The sequence below is a fragment of the Mytilus californianus genome, unplaced genomic scaffold, assembly GCF_021869535.1.
Source record: "Mytilus californianus isolate M0D057914Y unplaced genomic scaffold, xbMytCali1.0.p SCAF_6, whole genome shotgun sequence".
NCBI lineage: Eukaryota > Metazoa > Mollusca > Bivalvia > Mytilida > Mytilidae > Mytilus > Mytilus californianus.
The window spans coordinates 45540303-45566029 of record NW_026262712.1 but is presented as its reverse complement, the minus strand read 5'-3'; the positions used below and the strand labels follow the sequence as shown (position 1 = coordinate 45566029).

The 25727-nt window shown below is 31.3% G+C and overlaps 1 protein-coding gene across 1 annotated transcript in view; it reads left to right on the top strand.

The window, feature by feature from the left end:
* LOC127706428 (uncharacterized) overlaps positions 1 to 25727 on the top strand; it is a 46725-nt gene that overhangs the window by 2565 nt on the left and 18433 nt on the right. Inside the window, exons 2-12 of the mRNA XM_052211058.1 lie at positions 4262 to 4428; positions 8287 to 8504; positions 10319 to 10488; positions 13111 to 13216; positions 13498 to 13598; positions 16384 to 16545; positions 21309 to 21402; positions 21653 to 21716; positions 23874 to 23989; positions 24727 to 24983; positions 25233 to 25290. Coding sequence (XP_052067018.1) covers positions 8321 to 8504; positions 10319 to 10488; positions 13111 to 13216; positions 13498 to 13598; positions 16384 to 16545; positions 21309 to 21402; positions 21653 to 21716; positions 23874 to 23989; positions 24727 to 24983; positions 25233 to 25290 — 1312 coding nt within the window. The 5' untranslated portion in view covers positions 4262 to 4428; positions 8287 to 8320. The remainder of the gene's footprint in view (positions 1 to 4261; positions 4429 to 8286; positions 8505 to 10318; positions 10489 to 13110; positions 13217 to 13497; positions 13599 to 16383; positions 16546 to 21308; positions 21403 to 21652; positions 21717 to 23873; positions 23990 to 24726; positions 24984 to 25232; positions 25291 to 25727) is intronic.

Genomic DNA, 25727 nt, shown 5'->3' with positions numbered 1-25727 from the left:
ATAAAACTTACTTGAACATGTTGAAGGAATCTTAGTAATCTGTATGAATTTCATCCACATAAAGCTTTGTATGCAGATTGAAATTTTGGCCCACTGGCCAAAATCATCTTTTTTTATTTTTATGCCCCTCGCCATAGTGGAGGGGGCATTAAGTTTTACCCTTGTCCATCCGTACTTACATCCGTACGTCCCTAAATTGGTTTCCGTTCTCAAACTTCAGTTTACCTCAACCAAATGTTATGAAACTTTTACACAATGCTTATTACCATAAAACTCCAATCAAGATTGAATTTTGGTGGTGTTACTTTTACCTTTCTAGAGTAATGCCCCTTTACAAACAGAAAAATTGCTGAATTTTTCGTTTCTGTTCTCTTACTTAAGTTTGTATCAACCAAACGTTATGAATCTTTATACACAATGATTATTACCACAAAACACAGGTCAAGTTAGAATTTTGGTGGCATCATTTTTAGCGTTCTAGAGTTATCTCCCTTTACAAATGAATTTTTCGCTTTCGTTTTTCTAACTTAAGTTTGCCTAAATCAAATGTTATAAAACTTATACACAATGCTTATTATCACAAAGCTCAGATCAAGTTCGAATTTGGGTAGCTGCATCACTTTTACCGTTCTTAAGGTATGTCCCTTTATAACGTTATATGCATGCTGGGGCATCATCTGTGTCCCATGGGCACATTCCCCATTTATTTTAAACAAGCTTCCACTACTTTTGGTAATTCACAGTTATCTTTCTTTGATTATTTTCATGAATTAATTAATAAATGCTGGAATAACTTTTGTTTGCTTAATATATTCTGATGAAACTAGTTTCTTGTAATTATCATGTCATGTAAAGGAAATTATTGAACCAAATCATGCATATATACATAACTACCAAATCCTCTGTGCACTTTTTGCATGTGTCACAGTAGTCTCATCAAGTTATTATATTTTCGTTTATATTTGATTTCGTGTTTTTGACAAAGTATCTATACAAGACTAAAGAAAATGTGTACTTAGTTAAACATTTAAATTCATGGTTAATACTCATTCCCACGAAGTCCATGAAAAGTGGTATTTCATGAATAATTATACCCCACGCAAGTTTTGCTTTGGGTATAAACGTTTTTGACCTGTCTGTCTGTCTGTCCGTCAGTTTGTCATCGCAACTCCTCTGAAACCACATAACAGAATTTCATGAAACTTTATAGATAATAAGGACATACTATGTAGATGTGCATAACAACAGGAAATTAGGATTCAAATTTTTTTCTAGGAGTTATGTTCATTTGCACTTATGTGGGGATGTGGGGTATGTGAGCGTGCTCACAAAGGTTCTTTAATTATGTATAAGGTTCTTTAATTATGTATCTATGATACATGTAATAAATTCTGATCTACTGCTGTATAGCTTTCCAGTCTGAATAGCATAGCATGAAGAACAATTATTTATAACAGAGATCCTTTTTTAGCTCACCTGACCCAAAGGGTTAAGTGAGCTTTTCTCATCACTTGGCGTCCGTCGTCCGTCCTCGTCCGTGAACTTTTACAAAAATCTTCTCTGAAACTACTAGGCCAAATTAAAACAAACATGGCCTAAATCATCCTTAGGGTATCTTGTTTAAAAAATGAATCCGAAGACCCCGCCCACCAACCAAGATGGCCGCCATGGCTAAAAATGTAGATTTTACTTATATCTCTGAAATCAAAGCATATAAAGCAAATCTGACGTTAAATTGTTCATCAGGTCAAGATCTATCTGCCCTGAAATTTTCAGTCAAATCAGACAACCCATTGTTGGGTTGGTGCCCCTGAATTGGTAATTTTAAGGAAATTTTGCAGTTTTTGGTTATTATCTTGAATATTATCATTGATTATAATTATAATAGATAGAGATAAACTGTAAACAGCAAGAATCTTCAGTAAAGTAAGTTCTACAAACAAGTCACATCACCAAAATTGTCAGTTGACCTCTTACAGGGTTATTGCCCTTTAAAGTCATTTTTTTTTACACTGGGCCAAATTAAACCAAACGGCCTCAATCATTATTAGGGTATCTATTATGATTTTAACCGTATTTTATATGATTTCCAAAACCACAGTAGATACAGGTGAGCGACACAGGCTCTTGTGAGCCTCTAGTTATCTTAAAACATTTATAACCATGTTCAAGCCATCATTTATTCAATCCTGGCCAGATCAAACCAAAAGTATCAAATAGTTGTTTTCTGCTTCTTTGCAAAGCATGCAGCATTCAAAGGTTACCTGTGTATTTGTAATGACTAGTCATCTTGGATTCATGATGATTTATCTAGGTACTAGCAAATAGCTTCCAATGGATTATTTATACAAATGTTTAAAATTGAGAATGGAAATGGGGAATATGTCAAAGAGACAACAACCCAGCCAAAGAGCGGAAAACAGCTGAAGGCCACCAATGGGTCTTCAATACAGCAAGAAAATCCCGCACCTGGAGGCGGGCTTCAGCTGGCCCCTAAACAAAAATGTGTTCTAGTTCAGTGAAAACGGACGTCACACTAAACTCCAAAACATATAAATGAACTTAACTTAAAAAAAATACAAAACCGAAAAATGACCAGATGCTCCTAAAATTGTGACAGGCGCAAAAATGCTGCGGGGTTAAACATGTTTTGTGAGATCTCAACCCTACCCCTTATACCTCTAGCTAATGTAGAATAAACAAACACACAGCAATACGCAGTGTAAAACTCAGTATAAAAGAAGTCTGAGTCTGATGTCAGAATATGCATGGATATAAATATGTCTTCAACCTGAATTAATTACTGAACAGAAGCAGGTGAGGATCTGAGGAAGGGAAGGAGGGTGTTAATGTCCAAAATGGTAAAAAATGTCACTATACATTAGGCATGTTAGGAGTCCAAATGTTTTTTTATGATTTGAAGCAAAATAATTATATTTTTGTTATCCTATGATGCCCCCTGAATCCACAACTGAGTAGGCAATTCATTTGTCATATAACATCATTTTGTTACAGATAACATACTATGGTGAAATTTCTTTTCAACATGTTTCTGATTCAACAAAATTAATTTTGATTCAAGTTTAACCTTTCCTTAAAGGTACAGAGTGCATCTCGGTATCATAAATTTCGTCAGCATGATGCAATAATTATTGATCAGGTTTTGATTACCCATATTTCAATTTTATTCTTTATCCTCCATATTTGAATAACTTATCTCATTTTAGCCAATGAAATGGTGAAAATATCAAATGAAACTAAGATAGCTTTGCACAGTGATGTGAAGCAAAATGTCAATAAATAAATGTTACCCAACCTTATCAATTATTAAGTGTCCTAATTAGAAGAAATTGGATTTACACTCTCATTTACATATACCGCTTATATACCAATGTACTACAATCATTGACAATGTATTATTTAGAGTAAAATATATATAAATTGTGAAAATTTATAAGTATTACATTTCTAACACAGCTCAGGTTAAACATGTTAAAAGCGAGAAATATAATATATTATTAATCGAATAGTTTTAAGGATTTGTAATTTGTTAAAACTGGATCACATTTACATTTTTATTTACTCAGTAGTTTGCACACTAATACTGTTGTGTTCAGCTTTTTGTAGGTCAAAAACAGCATATTGCACATGTTGCACAGGGCATACAGCATGTTACTTAAAATACATTCTAGAAATCCCCAATTTTACATTGTTCATGCAATAGTTGTTGATTAATAATATAACAATGTTAGCCTGTGGTTGAGGTCAATACGATATGTTATATCAACTTAGAGAAGCATATCGACCTTGGACTTTGTCCTAAATCTATATGCTTCTCTTAGGTCAATATAACCTCGTATCGACCTCATACAAAGGCTATAATTGTATAATATTTTTTCTTTAGCTTATTGGTTCATAATTTATTAAAAAATTATTGTTTTCTGAAGTCCATTTATAATAGTATTACATTTCTTAAATATCACAAGGTCAAAAGTCACAGTGAAATAGAATATTTTAATTTCAGATTACTGGTGAATAATTAAGTGCTGTTTTCTGTATTTTGTTTATAATTTAATGTATAATGTATATCACAGAATATGGTGTCTAAAACCAGTTATTTGAATTGACCCTCTCTTTTTCTCATTTAAATCATATAGGCTTTCAGGATCAGTGGTTACAACATAAAATAGTACTATTGATAACTGTGTATGATTATGTCATTCTCTCCGTCACTATTTAAATATATTTACACACATTTCAGAAGTTTAAGTGGAGGGCAATTGTTAATTATTCAGGGACATGACTAACTATCCCCATCACATGGAGAGTTTAGGACAGCACATGGAAAAGAATACATTGCATGCATTTATTTCATCAGATTGATATGTGGAAATGGTTACCTGTATAACAATTTGCAATTAAATCAAGGTAATGTTTATTTTCGTTTTACAGGTTTTTCAGTTTTTTTGTGTGTATAATTTAAAAAAAAAAAGTTTGAAAACATTTTACCTTGTAAGTTAATTATTATGAATACTGTAAATTGAGAAATTATTGCGTGCATTTATTATTGCAAATTTTGATAAATGAAAAAAATGCGAGAATAATTATTGTGATTTTAGGAAAATCTATATACACATATGTATTTGATATAAGAATGCGAGTTCTTATTATTGTGATACTCAAGAAGTCACATTATTCGCATATATAAAAACCTCACAATAATTTCTGAATTTACAGTATAATATTGTAAATTTAATCTTACTTCATCCCTTTTCAAGTTCAAAGATCATTTATAACTAAAAATGGACTTTTCTGGCGCTCACAGTAAATTATATATTTGAGATATTTAATTTCTGTTATAAATTTAAACCTCTTATAGGGAAGAGATCTTTTAAAAACGTAAATATAGTTATAATATATTTGGCATAATATCTTCATATTCATAATCAGAACTTATCGAAAAACCATTTGCAAATTATCATCAAATATGTTGAAAATCTAATCTTTTTAAAGGATTAAATACTTAAAGCAACATGTGATGTTTTGTAAACAGAAGCTGTTTATATTTAAAGGATTTTTTAATTTAGAATAATCTAAAATAAAATTTCCATTATAGTTTTAATTAAATATATGTATTATAACCCTTTCCCTTCAGAGTTTTTAAGCATCTTTATGAGAAAGAAAGTCATGTTAACATTTAAACTGGAACATTTGCACCAAAGGCAATTTAAAGTTCATACATGCACAAACTTGGTCTTATATAAAAGACTGTGTTTCGACCTGGATTTGAGATTTTGTACAAGCCTAAGGATAATTATACTTTTGTTGTCTTTTTGAGTTCTCTCAAAAGCTTAAACATTCCAGTTGCTGATAAAAAAAAGAGAAATTATAAAATCATTGTTGAAAAATAGTGTAGGTATTTAAACAGTATCATTTTCACACTTATAAGCAAAGATCAAGATCTATTTGAAGTAGTTATAAAAAAAACAATTAATGGTTCATTAGAGCTAAAAAAGACACATCCCTAGCTTGAAAAGAAATATTGATGCCTGAACTCTGGGACAGTTATCCTCTTACAACCTGTACTATCATGACTATATTCTAAAAAGTTAATATATTTTTTTTGTTTTTTGTTCAATGACCCACACCAGTATATTTTTTAGGGAAAACATTTTTTGTCGTAATTTATTATTGTTACAAATTTGAAATAAAATCTTTGTTTTTCATAGTTCAAGGACCAGTCAAAACATTATTGGGTTTCATTTTAAAATGTTTACGAGCTTTGGACTATAGGATTACTTAATAATGTTTGTAGCACTATAATTTGACTCTTCACTTTAGTTGACGGTGATTGAACTTTGACAGAGACGTAACCTATATAAGGGCGGACATCTGTTTTAGCTTGCTATATTATATTGTTTGTAAAGAAAGAGCATACATATTAGCAAATGAGTTTTTAAACTTTATCCAAGGTTGTCTACTGAAAAACAGGAGACTATGAATATGAATTAGAAGTTATTTGAGAAAGTGTTATGTTAAGTTTATTTGACTTTTCGTCAGCAATTAAGTTGACATCAAACCCTAGATTGTTTAAACATTGTTTCTTAAAAGATTAGGATCAATTCGAATCATTGAGATTATTTTTGATGTTGTTTCCTTTTACTTATTGTCAGATTTAGAGTGACACTAGCAAAATTTTAAGAACATACATTTAGGAAATATTAGATATTTAACACTGAAAGAATATACTCTCAAATATAGGTAGGTGTGATAAATAGTTCATAGAGGACAAATAAAAAATGCTGATTGTCACAGTTTTAAAAGTGTCAATCACCTGTATTAAAGATACAATGAAAATAGTATGACCATGAAGAAAATACAACCTTATAAACAAGTTCTGTAAAAGTAGCTTTATTAAAAGTTCTCATATTTTTTATTATTTATCAAGTTCAAAATGTTTTAAGTACAACTTTGTCTCAACTGCCCATTTTTTGTTGATATGTATTGTGCAAATTATTATTGGAGCAGGATCTGCTAACCCTTCCTCAGCACCTGATATCACCCCCAGGTATATGGTGGAGTTCATGTCACTCAGTCTTTAGTCTCCTAAGTTGTGTTTTGTGTACTGTAGTTTTCTTCTTTTGTCATGTGGTTTTTCCTTTGGTATCTTTTAAAATTGGCTTCTTTTTAAAAAAAACAAAAACCCAGACCAGTTCAAATTGGTTATGCAATTGTAACAATTTTTAAGAACCAGTATCTGCAAGTTTGAAGTGAGCCTCTCCTAATTTTATACTATACTTATAGTGGTTATTTGAAAAAAAACATATATATGGAGTATGATATGGACACAGAAAAAGGTTGTGTCAATATAAAGGAAAAGAGAGGTGAAGGTTAACTATTCTTTATTCCAGATCAAGTATATATAGTTACATGTTCATAACAGGACTTTCGATCTCCCCCATCTCCCAAATAGAAAATTATCTTTTTTTAAAATCCTGGTATATAATGCCTGAGAAATGCATTTATCAAAATAAATATTAAACATGTTAAATGTCAACCATTAATTTTGAAAAGTTGAAAGTATGCTGGACTGTCAAATTTACTTATACTTACCAGTTAGAAATTCTTACTGTTTGTACATGTATTTTTGAAAAAAATTGTTCTTATAATTTAACATTTATAGAGTACCCTTCGCAGTTCACTTTTGATCAAATTGAATGTAAATATTAAATCCCATCACATGCACACTGTCACAAAGTGACAGTAAGAAATTAAGGAGATGTGGAATGATTACCAATGAGACAACATTTCTGTTAAAAACCATAGGACAAAGATGTGAATGATTACATGTGACCAAACAACCTTTGACAATGAGCAAACACATTTCTGGATAGTAAGATGATTTCACATTAATGTATAATAACATTTTCATAATTTTAAACTTCTTAGGAAGCAGCTGAATTTAATACTCAAAGTAAACCAAAGAAAACAGGTTTTTCCTCAACAAAAATTGTAATTTAATTACCATAGACATAATTGATATGTTAAGTTGACTTTATAAATACCATGTAAACATACATGTAATATGGACAACATTTACATTTAAGCTTCTGTTTGCACTTTTGATGGTTTTAACCAATGGACAGCGTTTACATAAAAGATACTTAAGCTGTGTTTGTTTAATGTCTGCTGTGCATTCTTGAGCCTATTTTGTGCTGCATGAAATTGTCAAGTTTAGGGTGTTAGGAATATTAGATAATTCTAATTATTATCTTAATGTTTGATTTTTGTCTGGAAACCTTAAGTAAGTGATTCAGATGAGCTGGTACAGATCTATTACAAGCAACAGCAAGTATCTTACAATTTTAGAACATGTTCTAAAAGATTTCAGTTTAGCTATTACAGTAAATTGAGTAAGAAGGCAATGTAATTATGTACATGTATTCTTATCAGGTATTTTCTGACCAGGTCATGAATGAGGGTTTGGATGGGAGGTTCCTTTATTTCTGTATTCTTTAATTTTTTAAGCCATTTTTCTCTATTCTTTATATCTTAGCACCCGTTATTCTCTATTTTTTATTTTTTTGGTCCATTTTTCTCTATTCTTTATATTTTTTGCCCATTATTCTCTATTCTCTGTTTTTGGTCCGCTTTTCTCTCTATTCTTTATATATTTTGCCAATTATTCTCTATTCTGTAAACTCCCATCCACACCCTCATGAATGATTCAAATTTTCATTTAGAAAGTTTTATTGTTCTTCTAAATGTTACATATTTGCATTGTAGGTCACATTTTGTTAAAAAAGACAAACAAATTAAAATGGTTGAAGAGAAATTAGATCTAACCAATATGGAGAATGATTTTGTCTCTTCATCAAAAAATGGTCAAGAAATGGAGCTGATATTTAACCATGTAAATGTGACCATCAACAAAAGGCAGATTCTGAAAGATGTATCTGGTATTGCTAAAGCTGGTTGTTTAACTGCTATAATGGGACCAAGTGGTAAGATTTAGTTTGTTTATTTTTGTAACATGTACAAAATGTTATGTAGAACTTATTATGGGGATCTTACAGGACAATAAAGGATGTATTTATATTTAATTTTCTTCTGACATCGGGCTTCTTTAAATATTGCCATGGGCCGTCATGGCCAAATAATTAAATCATATGATTGACTGGTGATGGGAATCAGAGCCTCAGAAAACCTTTTTTTTTAATTAAATCTTCTTGTTTCTACCACAAAATGGACAACATCTACTTAATTATGCCTATCATCATGATGTTTTGACTCTCAATAGATTTATCCACAAATAAAATGACCAAATATATACTCTGTTTAGTATTATAAAAGAAGGTCAGTAAAAACTTGTTTTCCCATATCATTCACAGTTTTCTTGTTCAAGAGATAAAACTATATTATTTACATTTGATAAACCAAAGTGTGACTGTTTTTATAGATTTTAGCCAAAAGATTCCATACTAGTTGCCAAAAGTATAACAAAATATACAGGGTATGCTTTGTTCTTTAACATTGTAGTCTGTTGGGGATAAAAATGCTGGTATTTTTTTTGGATTTGTTTTGTATCAAAATATAACATTTACACAAATTTATGGAGAACCTAATTACAGGACAATAAAGAAAGTGTTTTACGTTCAATTTACTCCTGACAGCATTCATCTTTAAATATTGCCATGGGGCATCATGACTGAATTATTAAATTATATAATCATAGAATAGGGAATCATTTTAATTTTATCTAAATATATATGATCTACCGCCATGTGAACAAAATGTACTAATGCCATTCATCATGGTGTTCTGACTCTCAATAGATTTATCTCAATAGAATGACAAAGTAAATTCTGTCTACTATTATAAGGTGGTATTGATTTTCCTCTAAAAATTGTGCAGAATTTATCTTTGTTTTAAATAAAGAAATACTTGGCATGAGTAAAGTTTTATCCTGTCCAGTACTATAGACAAAATTTCACATAATATTTCATTGCATATAAGAAAATAACCATCACTGGAAGTTAAACAATCAAATGTTCACCCCTTTTTTCCTGTGTACAAGCTTTAGTAACCATGTAACCTCAAGTTTTCAAAATATTCTATAGAAACACCAAATAAAAAAATAATGGAGCTTTAAACACCCAAGATATATGTTAATGACTCAGAATTTTTTTACTGCAATGAAATATAGGATTAATTTCCTGCAACTGTCAAATTCAAGGGAATATTTTTTCCAACCCTTTTTCGTATGCAACTGGATGTGACGTACTACGATTTGGTGGTATTACACCTATAAAAAGAAAGTCAGTTGTAAATTGTTTTCAACATTATTCACAGTTTTCTTGTTCAAGAGATTGTAAAACTATTAGTAAAAAGTGCTTGCCATTTACACTTGACAAACTTAAACCATCACCATTCGTTTAAATTTAGAAGATTCTAATCTGGTTGCCAAAAGTTCCAAAGAATATGTGCTTTGTTTTATGCATTGTAGTCTTGTGTTTTTAAAAATGCTGGTTTTTTCTATTTTTTGTTGTTTGTTTTTTTTTGTATCAAAATAAAACAGTTCAGAGATGTTTTAAATAATGAATTTTATAACGTTTAGTCAAGTGAAGTCAACTATAGAAAACAAACATCTATAAACAAATAAACAAATAAACAAACAAAAGTCTTTTGTTGGGTTCACAAAGTTCATTTGCAGTTTAAATAAATCAGTTCTTGTCACAAAACAAACCAATACATTCAAAATAAAACACCACTGCATTTGAATGCCTTGGTAATCAGAATTCACTGTTTTCAATTCCAGGAGGTGGGAAAACTACACTGTTAAATACACTAGCAGGAAGATTTCCATATACATCAGGGGAGATAACTCTGAATGGTTGTTCTGTCTCCAAATCAATGAGAAGAAAAGTGTGTTATGTGCTACAGCAGGATGTTTTCTTCCCAAATTTAACTCTAAGAGAAACTTTGTCAGTAAGTTTTAAAATATTGATACATTTACATACATCATTGTTTGATGTACTATGTCTTCAAAATTATACAATTATTAACCTTTGATGAGGTTGATACAATGATTTATCAACCCCAGAGATATGATATTCACTGAGGCCAACAGGCCGAGAGTGAATGTAATATCTCTGGGGAGGATAAATCATTGTATCAACTGAAATCAAAAGTCAACAATTGTTTTATTATATGACTCTTTTCATCCTTTTCCAATTTTCTAGTATTTGCTCAAGATACTTTTAAAATTCACAGCTCCCTGTTAATTGTCGAGCCTGCGACTTTTGTCGCAGAAAGCTCGGCATAGGGATAGTGATCCCGTGGTGGCGTTGGTGTTAACTAACTTCTTAAAAGCTTAATATTTCAGAAGGTAGAAGACCTGGATGCTTCATACTTTGTATATAGATGCCTTATGATATGAAGTTTCCGTCTGTCATATGTCCATTGTCCTTGACCTCATTTTCATGGTTCAGTGACTACTTGAAAAAAAAGTAAAGATTTTTTTTAATGTCAATTTCTCCCTTATTATGAGTAATAGGATAACTATATTTGGTATGAGCATACCTTGCAAGGTCCTCATGCCTGTCAGACAGTTTTCACTTGACCTAGACCTCATTTCATGGATCAGTGAACAAGGTTAAGTTTTCGTGGTCAAGTCCATATCTCAGATACTATAAACAATAAGTCCTATATTTGGTGTATGTAATGATTGTAAGGTGTACATGTCCAACTGGCAGATGTCATCTGACCTTGACCTCATTTTCATGGTTCAGTGCTAATAGTTTAGTTTCTGTGTTTTGGTCTGTTTTTCTAATACTGTCTGCCATAAGTCAACTATATTTGGTGTATGGAAATATTTTACGATGTACATGTCAGTCTAGCAGGTTTTATTTGACCTTGACCTCATTTTCACGGTTTATTGTTCAATGTTAAGTTTTTGTGGGTTGGACTGTTTTTCTTAAACTTTAAGCAATAGGTCAACTATATTTGGTGTATGGAATGATTGTAAGGTGTATATGTCTGTCTGGCAGGTATCATCTGACTTCTCATTTTCATGGTTCATTGGTCAATGTTCAGTTTTCCTGGTTAACTTTGTTTCTTAGATACTATAAGCAATAGAACAACTATATTTGATGCACGGAATGATTTTAAGGTGTACATGTCTGTCTGGAAGGGTTCATCTGACATTGACTTCATTTTCATGGTTCATTGGTCAATATAGAATTTCCATGGTTTGGTCTGTTTCTTTTATACTATAAGCAATAGGTCATCTATATTCTGTGTATGGAATGATTGTATTAAAGATGTACATGTATTTCCGGCTTGTTATCTGACCTTGACCTCATTTTCTTGGATCATAGATGTTAATGTGATACTTGTAGTAAAACTTTATATGTTGGACTATCAACATAAAATCGATGGTCAGTATAGTAGGGCGAGACATTTCAGCGTGAGCACTCTTGTACACTTAATATATCATCTGCTTTTGCAGCTGCTAGTTTTCATAAATTGAAATATTTAATAAATAAAATTGAGCAGAGAAACGGGAAATGTGTCCAAAGAGAGAAAAACAACCCAAGGCCACCAATCTCGCATCTGGAAGTGCGTTTCAGCTGGCCCCTAAACAAAAATGTGTAGTTCAGCAAAAATGGATGTCACACTGAATTCCCAAACATATTAATGAACCAAAATTAAAAAAACATACAAGAATAACATAGGCCAGAGGCAAACATGCTAAAAAAATACACCAAATACAAGAAGAGAAAAAATACACTGAAAATAAGAAGAAAAAGAAAAAAAAATGGGAATTTACATGATGTCAAAAACCTACGCCATTGATGTTACCTTGGCATATCTATATTTAGATACACAGACATTCCAAATCTTATGTTAGCCTCTCCTGATTTTTGCAGCGGTGAATATAAAGTTTTATCAAAGAGGATTTCCTATGCTTCTAGCCAATGAGAAAACAGAAAATTTATAGTCACTGTCATATAATATATTTCTTTAATCTTTAATCCAGTATACACCCTAGCTAAAATGCGTGCATAATATAATGGTTATAAAAAAGATCCAATAATATTTCACCTATACTTGGACAGCATTTAGTCACCAATATGTCAGAAAACTGATTAGAACTAACAAAAAGCAACAAATGTATTTTTGTAAAACTGGCTGTATAAAGCTATTTATAACACAAAATATAATAAATTGAATGCCAAAAGTGCAAAGAAATATCAATCAAATTAGATCTAAACCAAATAAAACTAGAGATTAAATTGTAAAAAATGTTAACCATTTAGAAAACGTATCTGATATGCATTGAATCCACTGTTTCTTGCTTCTCCCTTGACCAAAAATGTGATTTAATGGATTATGAATAAATAAATGATAAAACACTGAAATAAGAAGGACAAGTTTACCAATCCAATGTCAAAATATTCTAAATATCTTTTAAATATAGTTCCTTGTCCTAAAAATGCATGAAATAATTGCCACTGGACATTAAGCAAGCAACATTCTATATTAAATATATGATAAAAGTTATACAAACAGTACATAAAACATATTTTGTTATTAAATTTTTTATAGTTTACTGCAATGATCCGCCTGCCAGACAACATGCCAAAGATAGAGAAGGAAAGAAGAATGGAACAACTGATAGATGACCTTGACCTCAGAAAATGTTTAGACACAAGTATGTAATAGACAGTGTTTCTTCCCAAGGCTTTTTGCAGATTGGTATCATGGTAGTTGATGAATTTTACAACTTATTATAAATGTAGTGCAATAATTTTACAGAAATATGACTGTTTCAAGTTCCATGTTTTTAATTGAAATAACTTAGGAATTGAGGAGAAAACATTAACTCTCACCATGGAAATAAAATAATTTGATTGCCTTAATCTCACAAAAATTGTACTTAAGTGTGAACAAGTTTAAATTTTTTGTATATTGTTTATTTTGTTTGTGTGACAGTTATTGGAGATGTTTGGCTGAGAGGACTATCTGGTGGAGAGAAGAAAAGAGCTAACATTGCCTGTGAATTAATAACTGACCCTGTAATGATACTATTAGATGTAAGTATTGTAAATTCATAGATTTTTGGTATTTTGTCAGTTGTCTCTGTACCAACCCAGTGAAGTGAAAACGATAAAATAAATTCTTTTTATACCCCCACTCTAAAATGGGAGCTATATTGCAATCACCCTGTCCATCTGTCCTTTTGATCATATTTCCATTAGTCCTTCCATTCGTCTGTCCATTTGTTCAAGTAATATTTTTGTCACACTACCAAACAGATTGACTTCATATTTGGTTAGTAAGTTGACAGTGATGAGTTGTAACCTGTGTGCAAATTTTGGATCTGTCAAATACATAATTCCTGTTTTCTGATACTTTAAATTACTAGTGGGGGTATGCTTAGCACAACAATGCATGATTCTTGTTGGTAATAATTGTTTCAACCTCTTCTGGCATGGTTGTTATATCATAAACTTTAATCGCCTCAAAATGTATTTTGTTTGACTTCTGAAGTACAATCTCAGAAACAAAATGACAAGAAATATTCATGGAAATGAAATCATTATACATGTAATTCATATGTCTGTAGCATTTGCTATGCACAGACTACTCATGAACAGTTCAGATCAATCAATTTTGACTTCATGAGGCTACAAAATTGTTACAACAGAAGGCTTCATCACTTGTTTACTTCTTCTATTGTTAAAACACATTGAAAGTTGTCATTCCTTCCTTGACAAGATGTTTGTGTTTACATGTGTATATATATTCAGAATTATGCATATATGTAACACTCCCAAACATGTCCATCCCCCCAAACGTGTCTGATTCCCCCAAACGTGTCTATTTCCCCCAAACGTCTCCTTAAAAGTTGACATCGCCCAAACGTGTCCGATTTCATAACCCCCAAACGTGTCCGATAATTGTTATTCGCCAAAACGTGTCCACTTTAAAATGCCTGAACATCTCAGAACTTTAAGTGCTATTATGTTCTCAGTGACGTCATAACAATTACGGCAGACACAATTGAAGAAGTCGGGTTTAGGTTGGATCCTAAATAAGATAAAAGCAGCATTCAAAAGACATAAATCTAGAAGTATTTTGGGCACAATTACCAGAAATTAAAAAAGGAACAGAGCTGAGCTGAAAGAAGAAATTCAAAATTTATTAGCATTTGTTTGTTTAACGCCAGTTGATTATATTTAGCATAATTGCAAGATTGATTAGCAACATATAAAAAACTCTTGACTGTTGCTTGTTTAATGTCTAGTGGCAAAAATTTCATGCATATTTAGAGCGAACATAAAAATTAGTTTAGTACAGTTAAATTAATCGTTTACTAAATAAATTATTTTGTACTAATAAAACTGTGGTGATACCTTACTAAATTAATCATGTATAAGGATAGTGCACGGCCGCTTCCTGCATAGGTGTTTTCCAATTTTTTCAACATGCAGTTCTGCTTTTTTAAAAGCTCTTGAAATTATAAACTGGTGTTCAGGTTTTATATTATAAATTTTGGTTTTCGAGCATCACTTAAAGACTCACAAACAAGAGACATTACGTCCAGTGGCAAATATTTCATGCTTAATCAGGACAACACCATATTAACAATAAATACTATAGGTAAGTTCTATATAATGAGAGGCGGAAGAATATTTTCCGGGATTTTGGGATTGTACCTTTATTATTCCGGGAATTTGGGATTGGGCCTAAATGTGTACGGTTATTAGGAATATACACTAATCGGGAATCGGAATTAAATAATATTTTTTTGGGAAAGGGGAAAGACCGCTTTATTTTTCGAGACTTCAGTATGACACTTCATTCCCTTTATATAATAGAGGCCGTTTGAAATTAAAGTTCGGGAAATTCTAACTGCCACTAGATAATAAGGGTATATGTATTGGGACAAAAATGTTGCTTGCAACATACCACAGACGGCACCCTGAAAGAGTTGTTACGAGGATTTTAATGTGTAGAGAGAGGGCATTCTCCCTACAGAAGGTATCTGATTTAATATCCACATCATAACATGACATGGCTGCGTACTTTTACATCCCGCACAACCGAATGGAGGCCCCACTTCGGCACGGGTTATACTGTTAGTCTGATAAAGACTTAAAGGACTATATTTCAATTTGCAATGAAATAGTAAGAGGAGTATACGTCAATGAAAGAGCAATAACCAAATAATGGGGGACACGTTTGGGCTTTTTTATAATGTGGACACGATTGAGCTTTCAGAGAAAGGAAAAACTTAGGCTTCATATGGACACGTGGACAAGTTTGTGAGATTGTACACGTTTGGGCGGTTTTATTAAAATGGACACGCTTTAGCGCCCTTTTACAACTAAACATATTTTGGAGTTCGGTGACGTCATATGGACATGTTTGGGGGAATGGGACACGTTTGGGGGGATGGACACGTTTCTGAGTGTTACATATATAAGTGCAAGTCTTTATACAAGAACAAAGCTGGATATATATTTATTCAAGATAAAAGGCATGAATTTGACAGTCACAATAAATTAAAATGACATAGACATATAGCACTAGACATAGAATAATTACAGACACTAAAATGATTTACATGTTTACTGAAAATTATAATTTGAAAAATTAAATTATTGAAAATTGTTATGATATTTTGATAAAAGACTAGATTGTAATGATTGAAATTTATATAGACTAGATTAGCACTGCAGCCGAATACCTAAGGATGACCCACAAAAGTTATTGAAACTTATTTCCAGTGGGGTCCTTACAGCCTGTCTGTTTAATATTTGAAGATTTTTCTTAGTCTGAAACCAAGATAAATAAAATATTTTCTATATCTAGGAACCAACATCAGGTTTGGATTACAGTACAGCCTTTGGTTTGATACAAGGATTGAAGACATATGCCAAGGACCACAATAAAACTGTTGTCACAACCATACACCAGCCATCCAGTTTTATTTTCTATCAGTTTGACAATCTTTTACTGCTATCTGATGGAGAGGTAATCTGAAAAAATACATTGCTTTATGAACTACTGATATTGAAATATCATTCAATGAACTTATTATTTAGAGTTTTGCATGACAATTAGAAAATACATGTACTGTAAATTCAGAAATTTTTGCGATTTTTTTTAATTCAAAAATTGAAACTGGATGGGTTTTGCAAATGAAAAACTTCCATTTTAAATTTTAATAGCATAATTTGTATGCAGCGTTTTCTTCATCATAATAATTTAAATTATAGTTTAACAGTTGCTATTAAAATGATATGCAAGCAAACATTTCTGAATTTACAGTTGTAAATGTAAAAGTACTTTTATTAATGGAGTTCCAATTTTCATTCTGTGATCCAACCTATCAAGATCTTGAATGCAAAGCATGTATAGTATGCATGATTTTGTAATTAATGCTTCATTTTATAGCTCAAATAAGGATCCCATTCACTTTTTGTGATAGTTGTATAGTGTACTAACAAATTTTTTTGATGTTCGCCGTAGTTTTTGAAATGTTTATTACTGTATATTGGGAAATTTTCGTGTGGGTCTAATTTTTGTTATCTATGCTGTAGGAGTTTTACTTCATGAATATTCAATTTAGTGCAAAACATTGAATCACAAACAAAAAACTCAGTGAAGATTTACCTTTTTAATCTAAGGCTTTAAACATAAACAAAACTTGACACAAAAATAGCCTGATGTACAGTATAATTAATTACTTCAACCAGGGCTATTCTAGAAAAATAAAATTGGAGTTACTTTTCCTGTAAACCTACCACGCATAAATGTATAGATCTACGGAATTTTGTCATTGAGAATGTTCATTTTAATCCCAACTACCGAAAAATGATAAAATATTGACTGCTTGTCAATCAGAATATTCAATTGTTCCCTGGAATAGAACTTAGTAGTTCTTGCATATATAGATGGATGGATTTGAAAAATTTTAGCCATGTATGTTCTGTTTGTGTACACTCGTGTATTTATTTCTAGCAATTTATGTTCTTTTTATGTATACACATGTGTATTTAGTTCTAACAATTTATGTTCTGCTTGTGTACACATGTGTATTTAGTTCTAACAATTTATGTTCTGTTTGTGTACACATGTGTATTTAGTTCTAACAATTTATGTTCAGTTTTATGTGTAGTGTGTAACTGTGTATTTTCAGTTTCATGCTTACCTATATTTAGTTTGCTTCATCACTGTGTATTTTTCAGTTTGTACCTGTACTAACATATTCATGTATAACTGCATTTTGTATGTGTCCTTGACACCTGCATGCTGTAAATAGAAGGTAAATTACTATATTCATTATGTATAACTGCATTTTGTGTGTGTCCTTGACACCTGCATGCTGTAAATAGAAGGTAAATTACTAATATATTCATTATGTATAACTGCGTTTTTTGTATGTGTCCTTGACACCTGCATGCTGTAAATAGAAGGTAAATTACTATATTCATTATGTATAACTGCATTTTGTGTGTGTCCTTGACACCTGCATGCTGTAAATAGAAGGTAAATTACTAATATATTCATTATGTATAACTGCGTTTTGTATGTGTCCTTGACACCTGCATGCTGTAAATAGAAGGTAAATTACTATATTCATTATGTATAACTGCATTTTGTTTGTGTCCTTGACACCTGCATGCTGTAAATAGAAGGTAAATTACTAACATATTCATTATGTATAAGTGCATTTTGTTTGTGTCATTGACACCTGCATGCTGTAAATTGAAGGTAAATTACTAACATATTCATTATATATAACTGCATTTTGTTTGTGTCCTTGACACCTGCATTCTGTAAATAGAAGGTAAATTACTAACATATTCATTATGTATAACTGCATTTTGTTTGTGTCCTTGACACCTGCATGCTGTAAATTGAAGGTAAATTACTAACATATTCATTATGTATATGTATAACTGCATTTTGTTTGTGTCATTGACACCTGCATGCTGTAAATAGAAGGTAAATTACTAACATATTCATTATGTATAACTGCATTTTGTGTGTGTCATTGACACCTGCATGCTGTAAATAGAAGGTAAATTACTAACATATTCATTATGTATAACTGCATTTTGTTTGTGTCCTTGACACCTGCATGTTGTAAATAGAAGGTAAATTACTAATATGTATTCATTATGTATAACTGCATTTTGTGTGTGTCATTGACACCTGCATGCTGTAAATAGAAGGTAAATTACTAACATATTCATTATGTATAACTGCATTTTGTGTTTGTCATTGACACCTGCATGCTGTAAATAGAAGGTAAATTACTAACATATTCATTATGTATAACTGCATTTTGTGTGTGTCATTGACACCTGCATGCTGTAAATAGAAGGTAAATTACTAACATATTCATTATGTATAACTGCATTTTGTTTGTGTCCTTGACACCTGCATGCTGTAAATAGAAGGTAAATTACTAACATATTCATTATGTATAACTGCATTTTGTATGTGTCCTTGACACCTGCACGCTGTAAATAGAAGGTAAATAACTAACATATTCATTATGTATAACTGCATTTTGTTTGTGTCCTTGACACCTGCATGCTATATATATAGAAGGTAAAGTCCAATTTAACATAAATAGTTCAAATGTTCAGGTCATGGCTGAAAGATCGGAGCAAGACTTGATTATTCAGATGGTATTTTAATAATGACTAACAAAATACAATTTGTATCGCCGTAGCAACGTTACGTAATATGTTAATGTCCCGAAGGTTTGTGTGGTACTTTCCCGGAGTAATCGCAGATATTACATTGGCCATAAGTATTTGTCACTTACAATTTTTTGCTGTATTTTTCATATAAAACTATGTTTTTTTTCAAAAATTATTGAAGGGGGATTTCTGGTGGGATTTGATCAACAAAGAACTAATAGGAGCAGAATTGTCAATGGTTTATTTGTTATTTGGTCATATTTTTGTTGTAAAGCGTTCTCATTTTCTGATGATATTATAGTGTTATTAACTGGCTGTTTCTGTATTGGCCCTGTTATAGATTCGAGGTTAGCTGTATTGGACCAGAGACTCGAAGAGTCTAGGGCCAATACAGCTGATCGAGAATCTATAACAGGGCCAATACAGAAACAGCCAGTTCATAACACTTTTATTAAATGATTTTAATTCTTTTAATTAGAATAAACTAAGAAACTTACCGTGAAGAAGATACAAAATTTCATATCTGAACTTGTCTTTTCATATTCACGTCCATGGATTTTTTGTTAACATTGTCAGATGTAATTTCTGATTTCTCGTCCTTGTACTTAATATTATGCTATTACAATTCATTTTATCTAGCAAATATAAAGTAGCTGGGAAGAATAAATCAGACAGTTTAACTATTCTTACTCTTGGATCGTCTGCGTTCTGATGATTGATCAACAGAAATGAAACAGTGTCAATAATCGAAAGTCGTACTTGAAAAGGCTGTGAAATATTTCCGTTTTAAGACTTCAAGACGTTACAAAACACTGAACATCATTTAAACTGTTTAGTTTATGATTTTAAGGTAGAAAAATATAATACAAATGTTTTTTATGCATAACGATACGTCCAAAGTTAAATAAGGCGTAAGAAAATTGAAACCGGAAGTGAACGTCCCGTATTAGCCCATGGGCCAATACTGCTTTTTTTCCGTATTGGCCCTGTCCAAAAGCAATATTAACTCTTGATTTATATCGACAGGGCAACGTCATCAGTATTGCACATGCTGATTTATCCGTATTAGGGCTGATTTGCTCATATCATTTAATAAATACAAGTATTATTTTTTGTCCTAAAATTTGCTATATATAATATTTCCACCAAATTAAATTATAACCTGTTATATTTTACCTGTTCACATTAGGGGAAAACAAAAATTAACTGAAGATAAAATTATGACCAAGTTTAACATTAAACTTCAGTCAATTCTATGTCTTTCAACATATGGTTTGTTAGTATTATATATTCAAGTAAGTCTTACAAATGACAATATCTTGCAATTTTTAGTTTATATACTAATACCGTAAAATCAGAAATTATTGCGTGCATTTATTATTGCGAATTTTGAAAAATGAACAAAAATGCAAGATTAATTATTGCGATTTGAGGAAAAGCATATACTGTATATGTATTTGATATAAGAATGCAAGTTCTTATTATTGCGATACTCAAGAAGCCGCATTATTCGCATTAATAAAAACCTCGCAAATAATTTCTGAATTTACTACTAATACCTTGACATTAAGGTATTTATTAAGTAAAACCAAGCTATTAATACTAATTAAAATATAATAGGGGGTTTCTGAGATAGTTTCAATTTCAATACGGAGTTTAAAAAAAAATCATGTACAGTAATATTTTTCTAGACATCTACCGATTAGCTAACGAAGGATGTCAGCAGATTGCACTTTAAATAATAACTTTCCTGAAAAATCTGTGGTATGTTTACATTACCCATAGAATGATATTTCATGCAGATGACATGTTGTTGATCCCCAACATGCCTTACAGTCTGACGTACCTGTAATCACTTGACTAGTGTTTGTATTCTGAAATCTGATCTGTAGAAACAGACTTTCTCACGGCTTCATATGCTAACTTATGTATCAAGTGATCTTTCAGACTCAAACCATCTACTTAACATACACTTATTCAAGACATCATGTTGTCATTTCACATTAAAAATATTCCTTTAAAAGTATTAATAGAAGGATACCTAAACAGCAGTTTTTTTTGTTTTTTTTTAATTTTCAGGTTGCTTATTTTGGGAAGACAGCAGAAGTCATAGATTTCTTCAGCAATGCAGGATTCCCTATGGAGCCTCATTATAATCCAGCAGATTTCATTTGTAAGTTGAACATAAGAAAGTATTGCATTCAACTCAAAAATAGATATGGGGGGATGATTTGGATTAAACAATTTTCCAGAATGGCAACTAAAGATGGGTGGGCCTTTATAATTTGTAACCTTTCTGGCTTTTTCCTAGACTATGCATGTAAAAGTTTATAGCCAGAAATGCTTCATTCCTTAATATTTATAAAGCATTGCATATCAATTCAAATTTATGGTAAAATTTTATGAGATTCTTGTTATTTTAGTAGAGAAATTGAAAGAAGATGATAATACAAGACAACAGATTGTTAATGCTGCATACAAGCTAAGGTAAAAACTGCTACATTTATAGATACACTGGAGGAAGAAGGCAGTAGTTTTGATTTATTGATGTTAAAAACTGCCTACAAACATGACTTAGTGAATGGTATATACTATTCGTAATGAATTGATAGTATTTGTTAAATCCATTTTATCTGTCAGTTCACGTTGTCCTTCAATGGCACAAAATGTACGTAAGACATATAGGGCTGCTTATCTGACAGCAGTGGTTGCAGTGGTGTTAGCTATTTGTATATAGCTTCATATTTTAGAAGGAGGAAGAAAAGCTGTATAATGCATATCTGTTATATACTGTAAAAGCAGAAATTTTCGTGGAGGATTTAATTTCGTTTATTTCGTGGAAAGAATATATCCACGAAATTAAAACCCCCACGAAAATTAAATATGCATATGATAGCACTTCCATTTACTGGAAACCACGAAATTAAATCCCCATGAAATCTTATATAGAGACAAAACCACGAAATTTTAACCCCACGAAAATTAATGTTTCTACAGTAGGTGCCTTTGTAACAGTGGTTTTATTCTGCCAGAGTACTTTATCCGGAGGATGAAAATTCCTAGTGTTTTTTATCCACCAACTAAAATTCACTAGGTTTTTAATGCAGGTCCAGTGTAAAATATCCACCACTCATCATAAGATTTGAAAGAGGGTTTTTTGAAAGGGATATATATAAAAAAAAATGGGGCTTGGTATTTTTGGGGGGTATTTGAATTAACTAAAACTTGCATACTTGATTTATGTAAAAAATGGACAAAGTAAACTAGTATTTTTCATCTAAGGAATGTTCACACTAGTGTTTTTGAACCAGGAATGATTACACTAGTGCTTTTGTACTGGGAATGAATACACTAGTGATTTTGAACCAGGAATGGTAACACTAGTGATTTTGTACCAGGAATGATTGCACTAGTAATTTTGAACTGGGATTGATTACTCTTGTGTTTTAAATCCATACATTGATGAAGTGTTTTAGTACTCATTTTGAACACATGATAACACAATAATGCTTTATTAACTAATATGTTGACCTATTTGAAGATCTTGTCTAGCTGATAATGTGGTTTCTAATTCTAAATACTATATCATAAAACGCTAGATTGATTCAGATGAATTAAACTGGTTCCTTGAAAATTATTCTAATTTTAACCCATTAATTTATGTAAACAATAAACTGGTCTAATATAAACAAAACAACGATATCAAGATCGACGCTTTCACACTATTTACATCCAATATTCTCTAGTGAAAAACAGTTACCTGGAATAAATACATGGTGGAATGAAATTAGGCTTGCACCTTATGGTCTGAGATTTCTTTCAGGCATAATGTTATGTCCATTGCCTTTGGCCTCATCAACTTGAATTGCTTTGCTTGCATGAAAATTAATTATTTATTGCTGTGCCTCACAAAAAAATGTGCAAGTGGGGTCCTTGGTGAAATATCAGTTTTCTAGTTGACTTATATTAAAATATGCTTTATGAACAAGTTCCGTTCTCAGATATTTTAAAAGTGTTTTGTAATTGTAACATATGACTACCTATATAAGGATTCATTCAGGGAAATGTAGCAGTTTCATTCAAGTAAGAAGTTACTAATGAATTACATTTCATACATCATGTCCATCATTGACATGTTTGAATTTTTATAGCCATATTTCAGTTCTAAAGATACAGTGGCCTACAATCATATGTTTTGATGAAAAATGCTTGTATGTAAAAATAACAGCCTGCCATCTGAAGTATGTTACTCTGATCTACAATTCACTTTCCACTAACCTTTTATTAAGTTTAAAGACTCACATCAATTCTCAGATAGTAAGTGTCTACAGGCATGGCATTTGGTGTGGTGAAATACCCTAGTGATTCTGATGGTTTCCAACCTAAGTAGTTACTCTAGTGAGTCTGATGATGTCTCACAAAAGAAGGTCACACTGACCTACATTTTGCTGACTTTGGTTCAATATTAAATCTAAGTTTATTTTTCATATTCCGTTGTTGATAATCAGGTTTTTACAGCCATCTGTTGTTAATGGCAACTAATTTTGTCAATTTCAGTTGTTACATTCTGCATTCATGCTTATACTGAACATGGCAAACTTTGTGGGTTATAATTTTCTTTTGTTTTTTTTTTTCTCTCTCCAGAAAAACAGATTCCTGGCCAGAAGAACTGAAAACTTCTAGAATTGTCCCAGGGAATATGACTGATGAACAGAAAAAGTATCAAAAAGTGAAACAGAAAAATGACAGTGAATCCTATGGTATGATTTTTTTTCCAGCTTAAAATGAATGGATGATGCTTATAAATTAAAAATAGTTCAATATTGTAAAACTGTATATTTTATTTTGCCTGTATCTATGATAACATTTGGTAACATTGTGTTTGCCTTATTATGCAAGTTATACATCATGTATATAAGATATTTTGGAATTTACAATCAAATATTTTTCACTTAATTGAAAATTTATAAAACTAACATTTTAACAAATATTAACACTGACTAATGTCCCGACATTGTAAAGGAACATTAACATATAGCAGAGGGATATCTGTTTCCTGATTGTTCAGTCTACACTTTATTTATCTCTGACAGTCAGAGAAGAATGTACACTGATATTTAAGTAAAAAAAGCCTGAACTGTATAATATTGGTAATAAAGATTGCAAAAACGTACATGTTTTAAACTATAAGTAAAACAAAAAATACTGCTCACAGTTAATTATTTAATGAAATTTTCATTTGCTTGCAAAGAAACCATACCTTTTTACAATAATCTTTTAAGCTGTACTTCAAAATCAACATATAGTAACTATAATTATTTAGTATCACCTTTTTGAATGAAAAAGTCAGAATATTTAAATATTTGCATTTAGTTTTTTTTCTTACAAAATGAAACAATTGACAGCTGAATTTTTCTCAACAAATATGTTTTTGCTAAAAGCAATATACTGTAGAAATTCTTAACATATTATCTCAGACTTTTATCATTCTTTTCAGAATCAGACAGTGTTCACATAAGTTTAATGGAGATTCCTGAATCTGATCAAGTTGAGCCAAATTTTAATGATCCAAAATGGCCGACTGGATTTATTACACAGTACGCACAGCTGACCATTAGAACATTTAGACAATCAAAAGCTCTTATATTCAACAAGTTCAAGATTATAGAGACTGTAGTGATGACTGTATTGTTAAGTTTGATATGGTTTCAGTTACCAAGGATAGAGGAAACACTTCGTGACAGGATGGGTGTGGTAGGTTCATAAATGATATTTGTACAAAAAGGTTGTATGACTATAAAAATCAGAGTTCATTTAGGAAAAGTTTTCTAAATGTATTAGTAATTTAGTATCAAATTTATATTTAATGCTTCTAAAAATGTTATAGATCTTTCATGATAAAATTCAGAAGTTAATTTGTATATTGTTGTATCAGAATATTATTTTAAAGGTGAGACATATCTCTGTATCAACCATTTATGAAATTGTTTGATTTATTTGTAGATATTTTACCTTGGGATGACCTTTGGATTCACACCATTGTTTGATACCATCACTTCTTGTAAGTCAAGCTATATATACATATTGATGTAAAAATTTGTCATAGAACAAAGACAAAAGTGATTTAACTGCCTAAAATGATACATTGGATCAAACTACAAATAATTACACTATTATGACTGTGGCTAGAATGCTTATGATTTTTATGGACAATTCTATAATCTAATAAAAGGATAGGACAGGATAAAAAACGTTAGAATTAATGCATCTAAAACTGTTTTTGTCTCGCCTTGACGGAGTCAAAAAGCGAGACATAGGTATGCTGTTTCCGGCGGCGGCGGCGGCGTCAACATTGTATTAGTTTGTGATTAGGTCTAGTTTAAGGTGAACTACAAGTGGTAGGTCAATGATATTTGGTATGCAGTTGTATTAGCATTGCCACATCTCATTTCCATGGAGATTATTTGACTCTGCCCCCTTAGTCATGGTCTATTGACT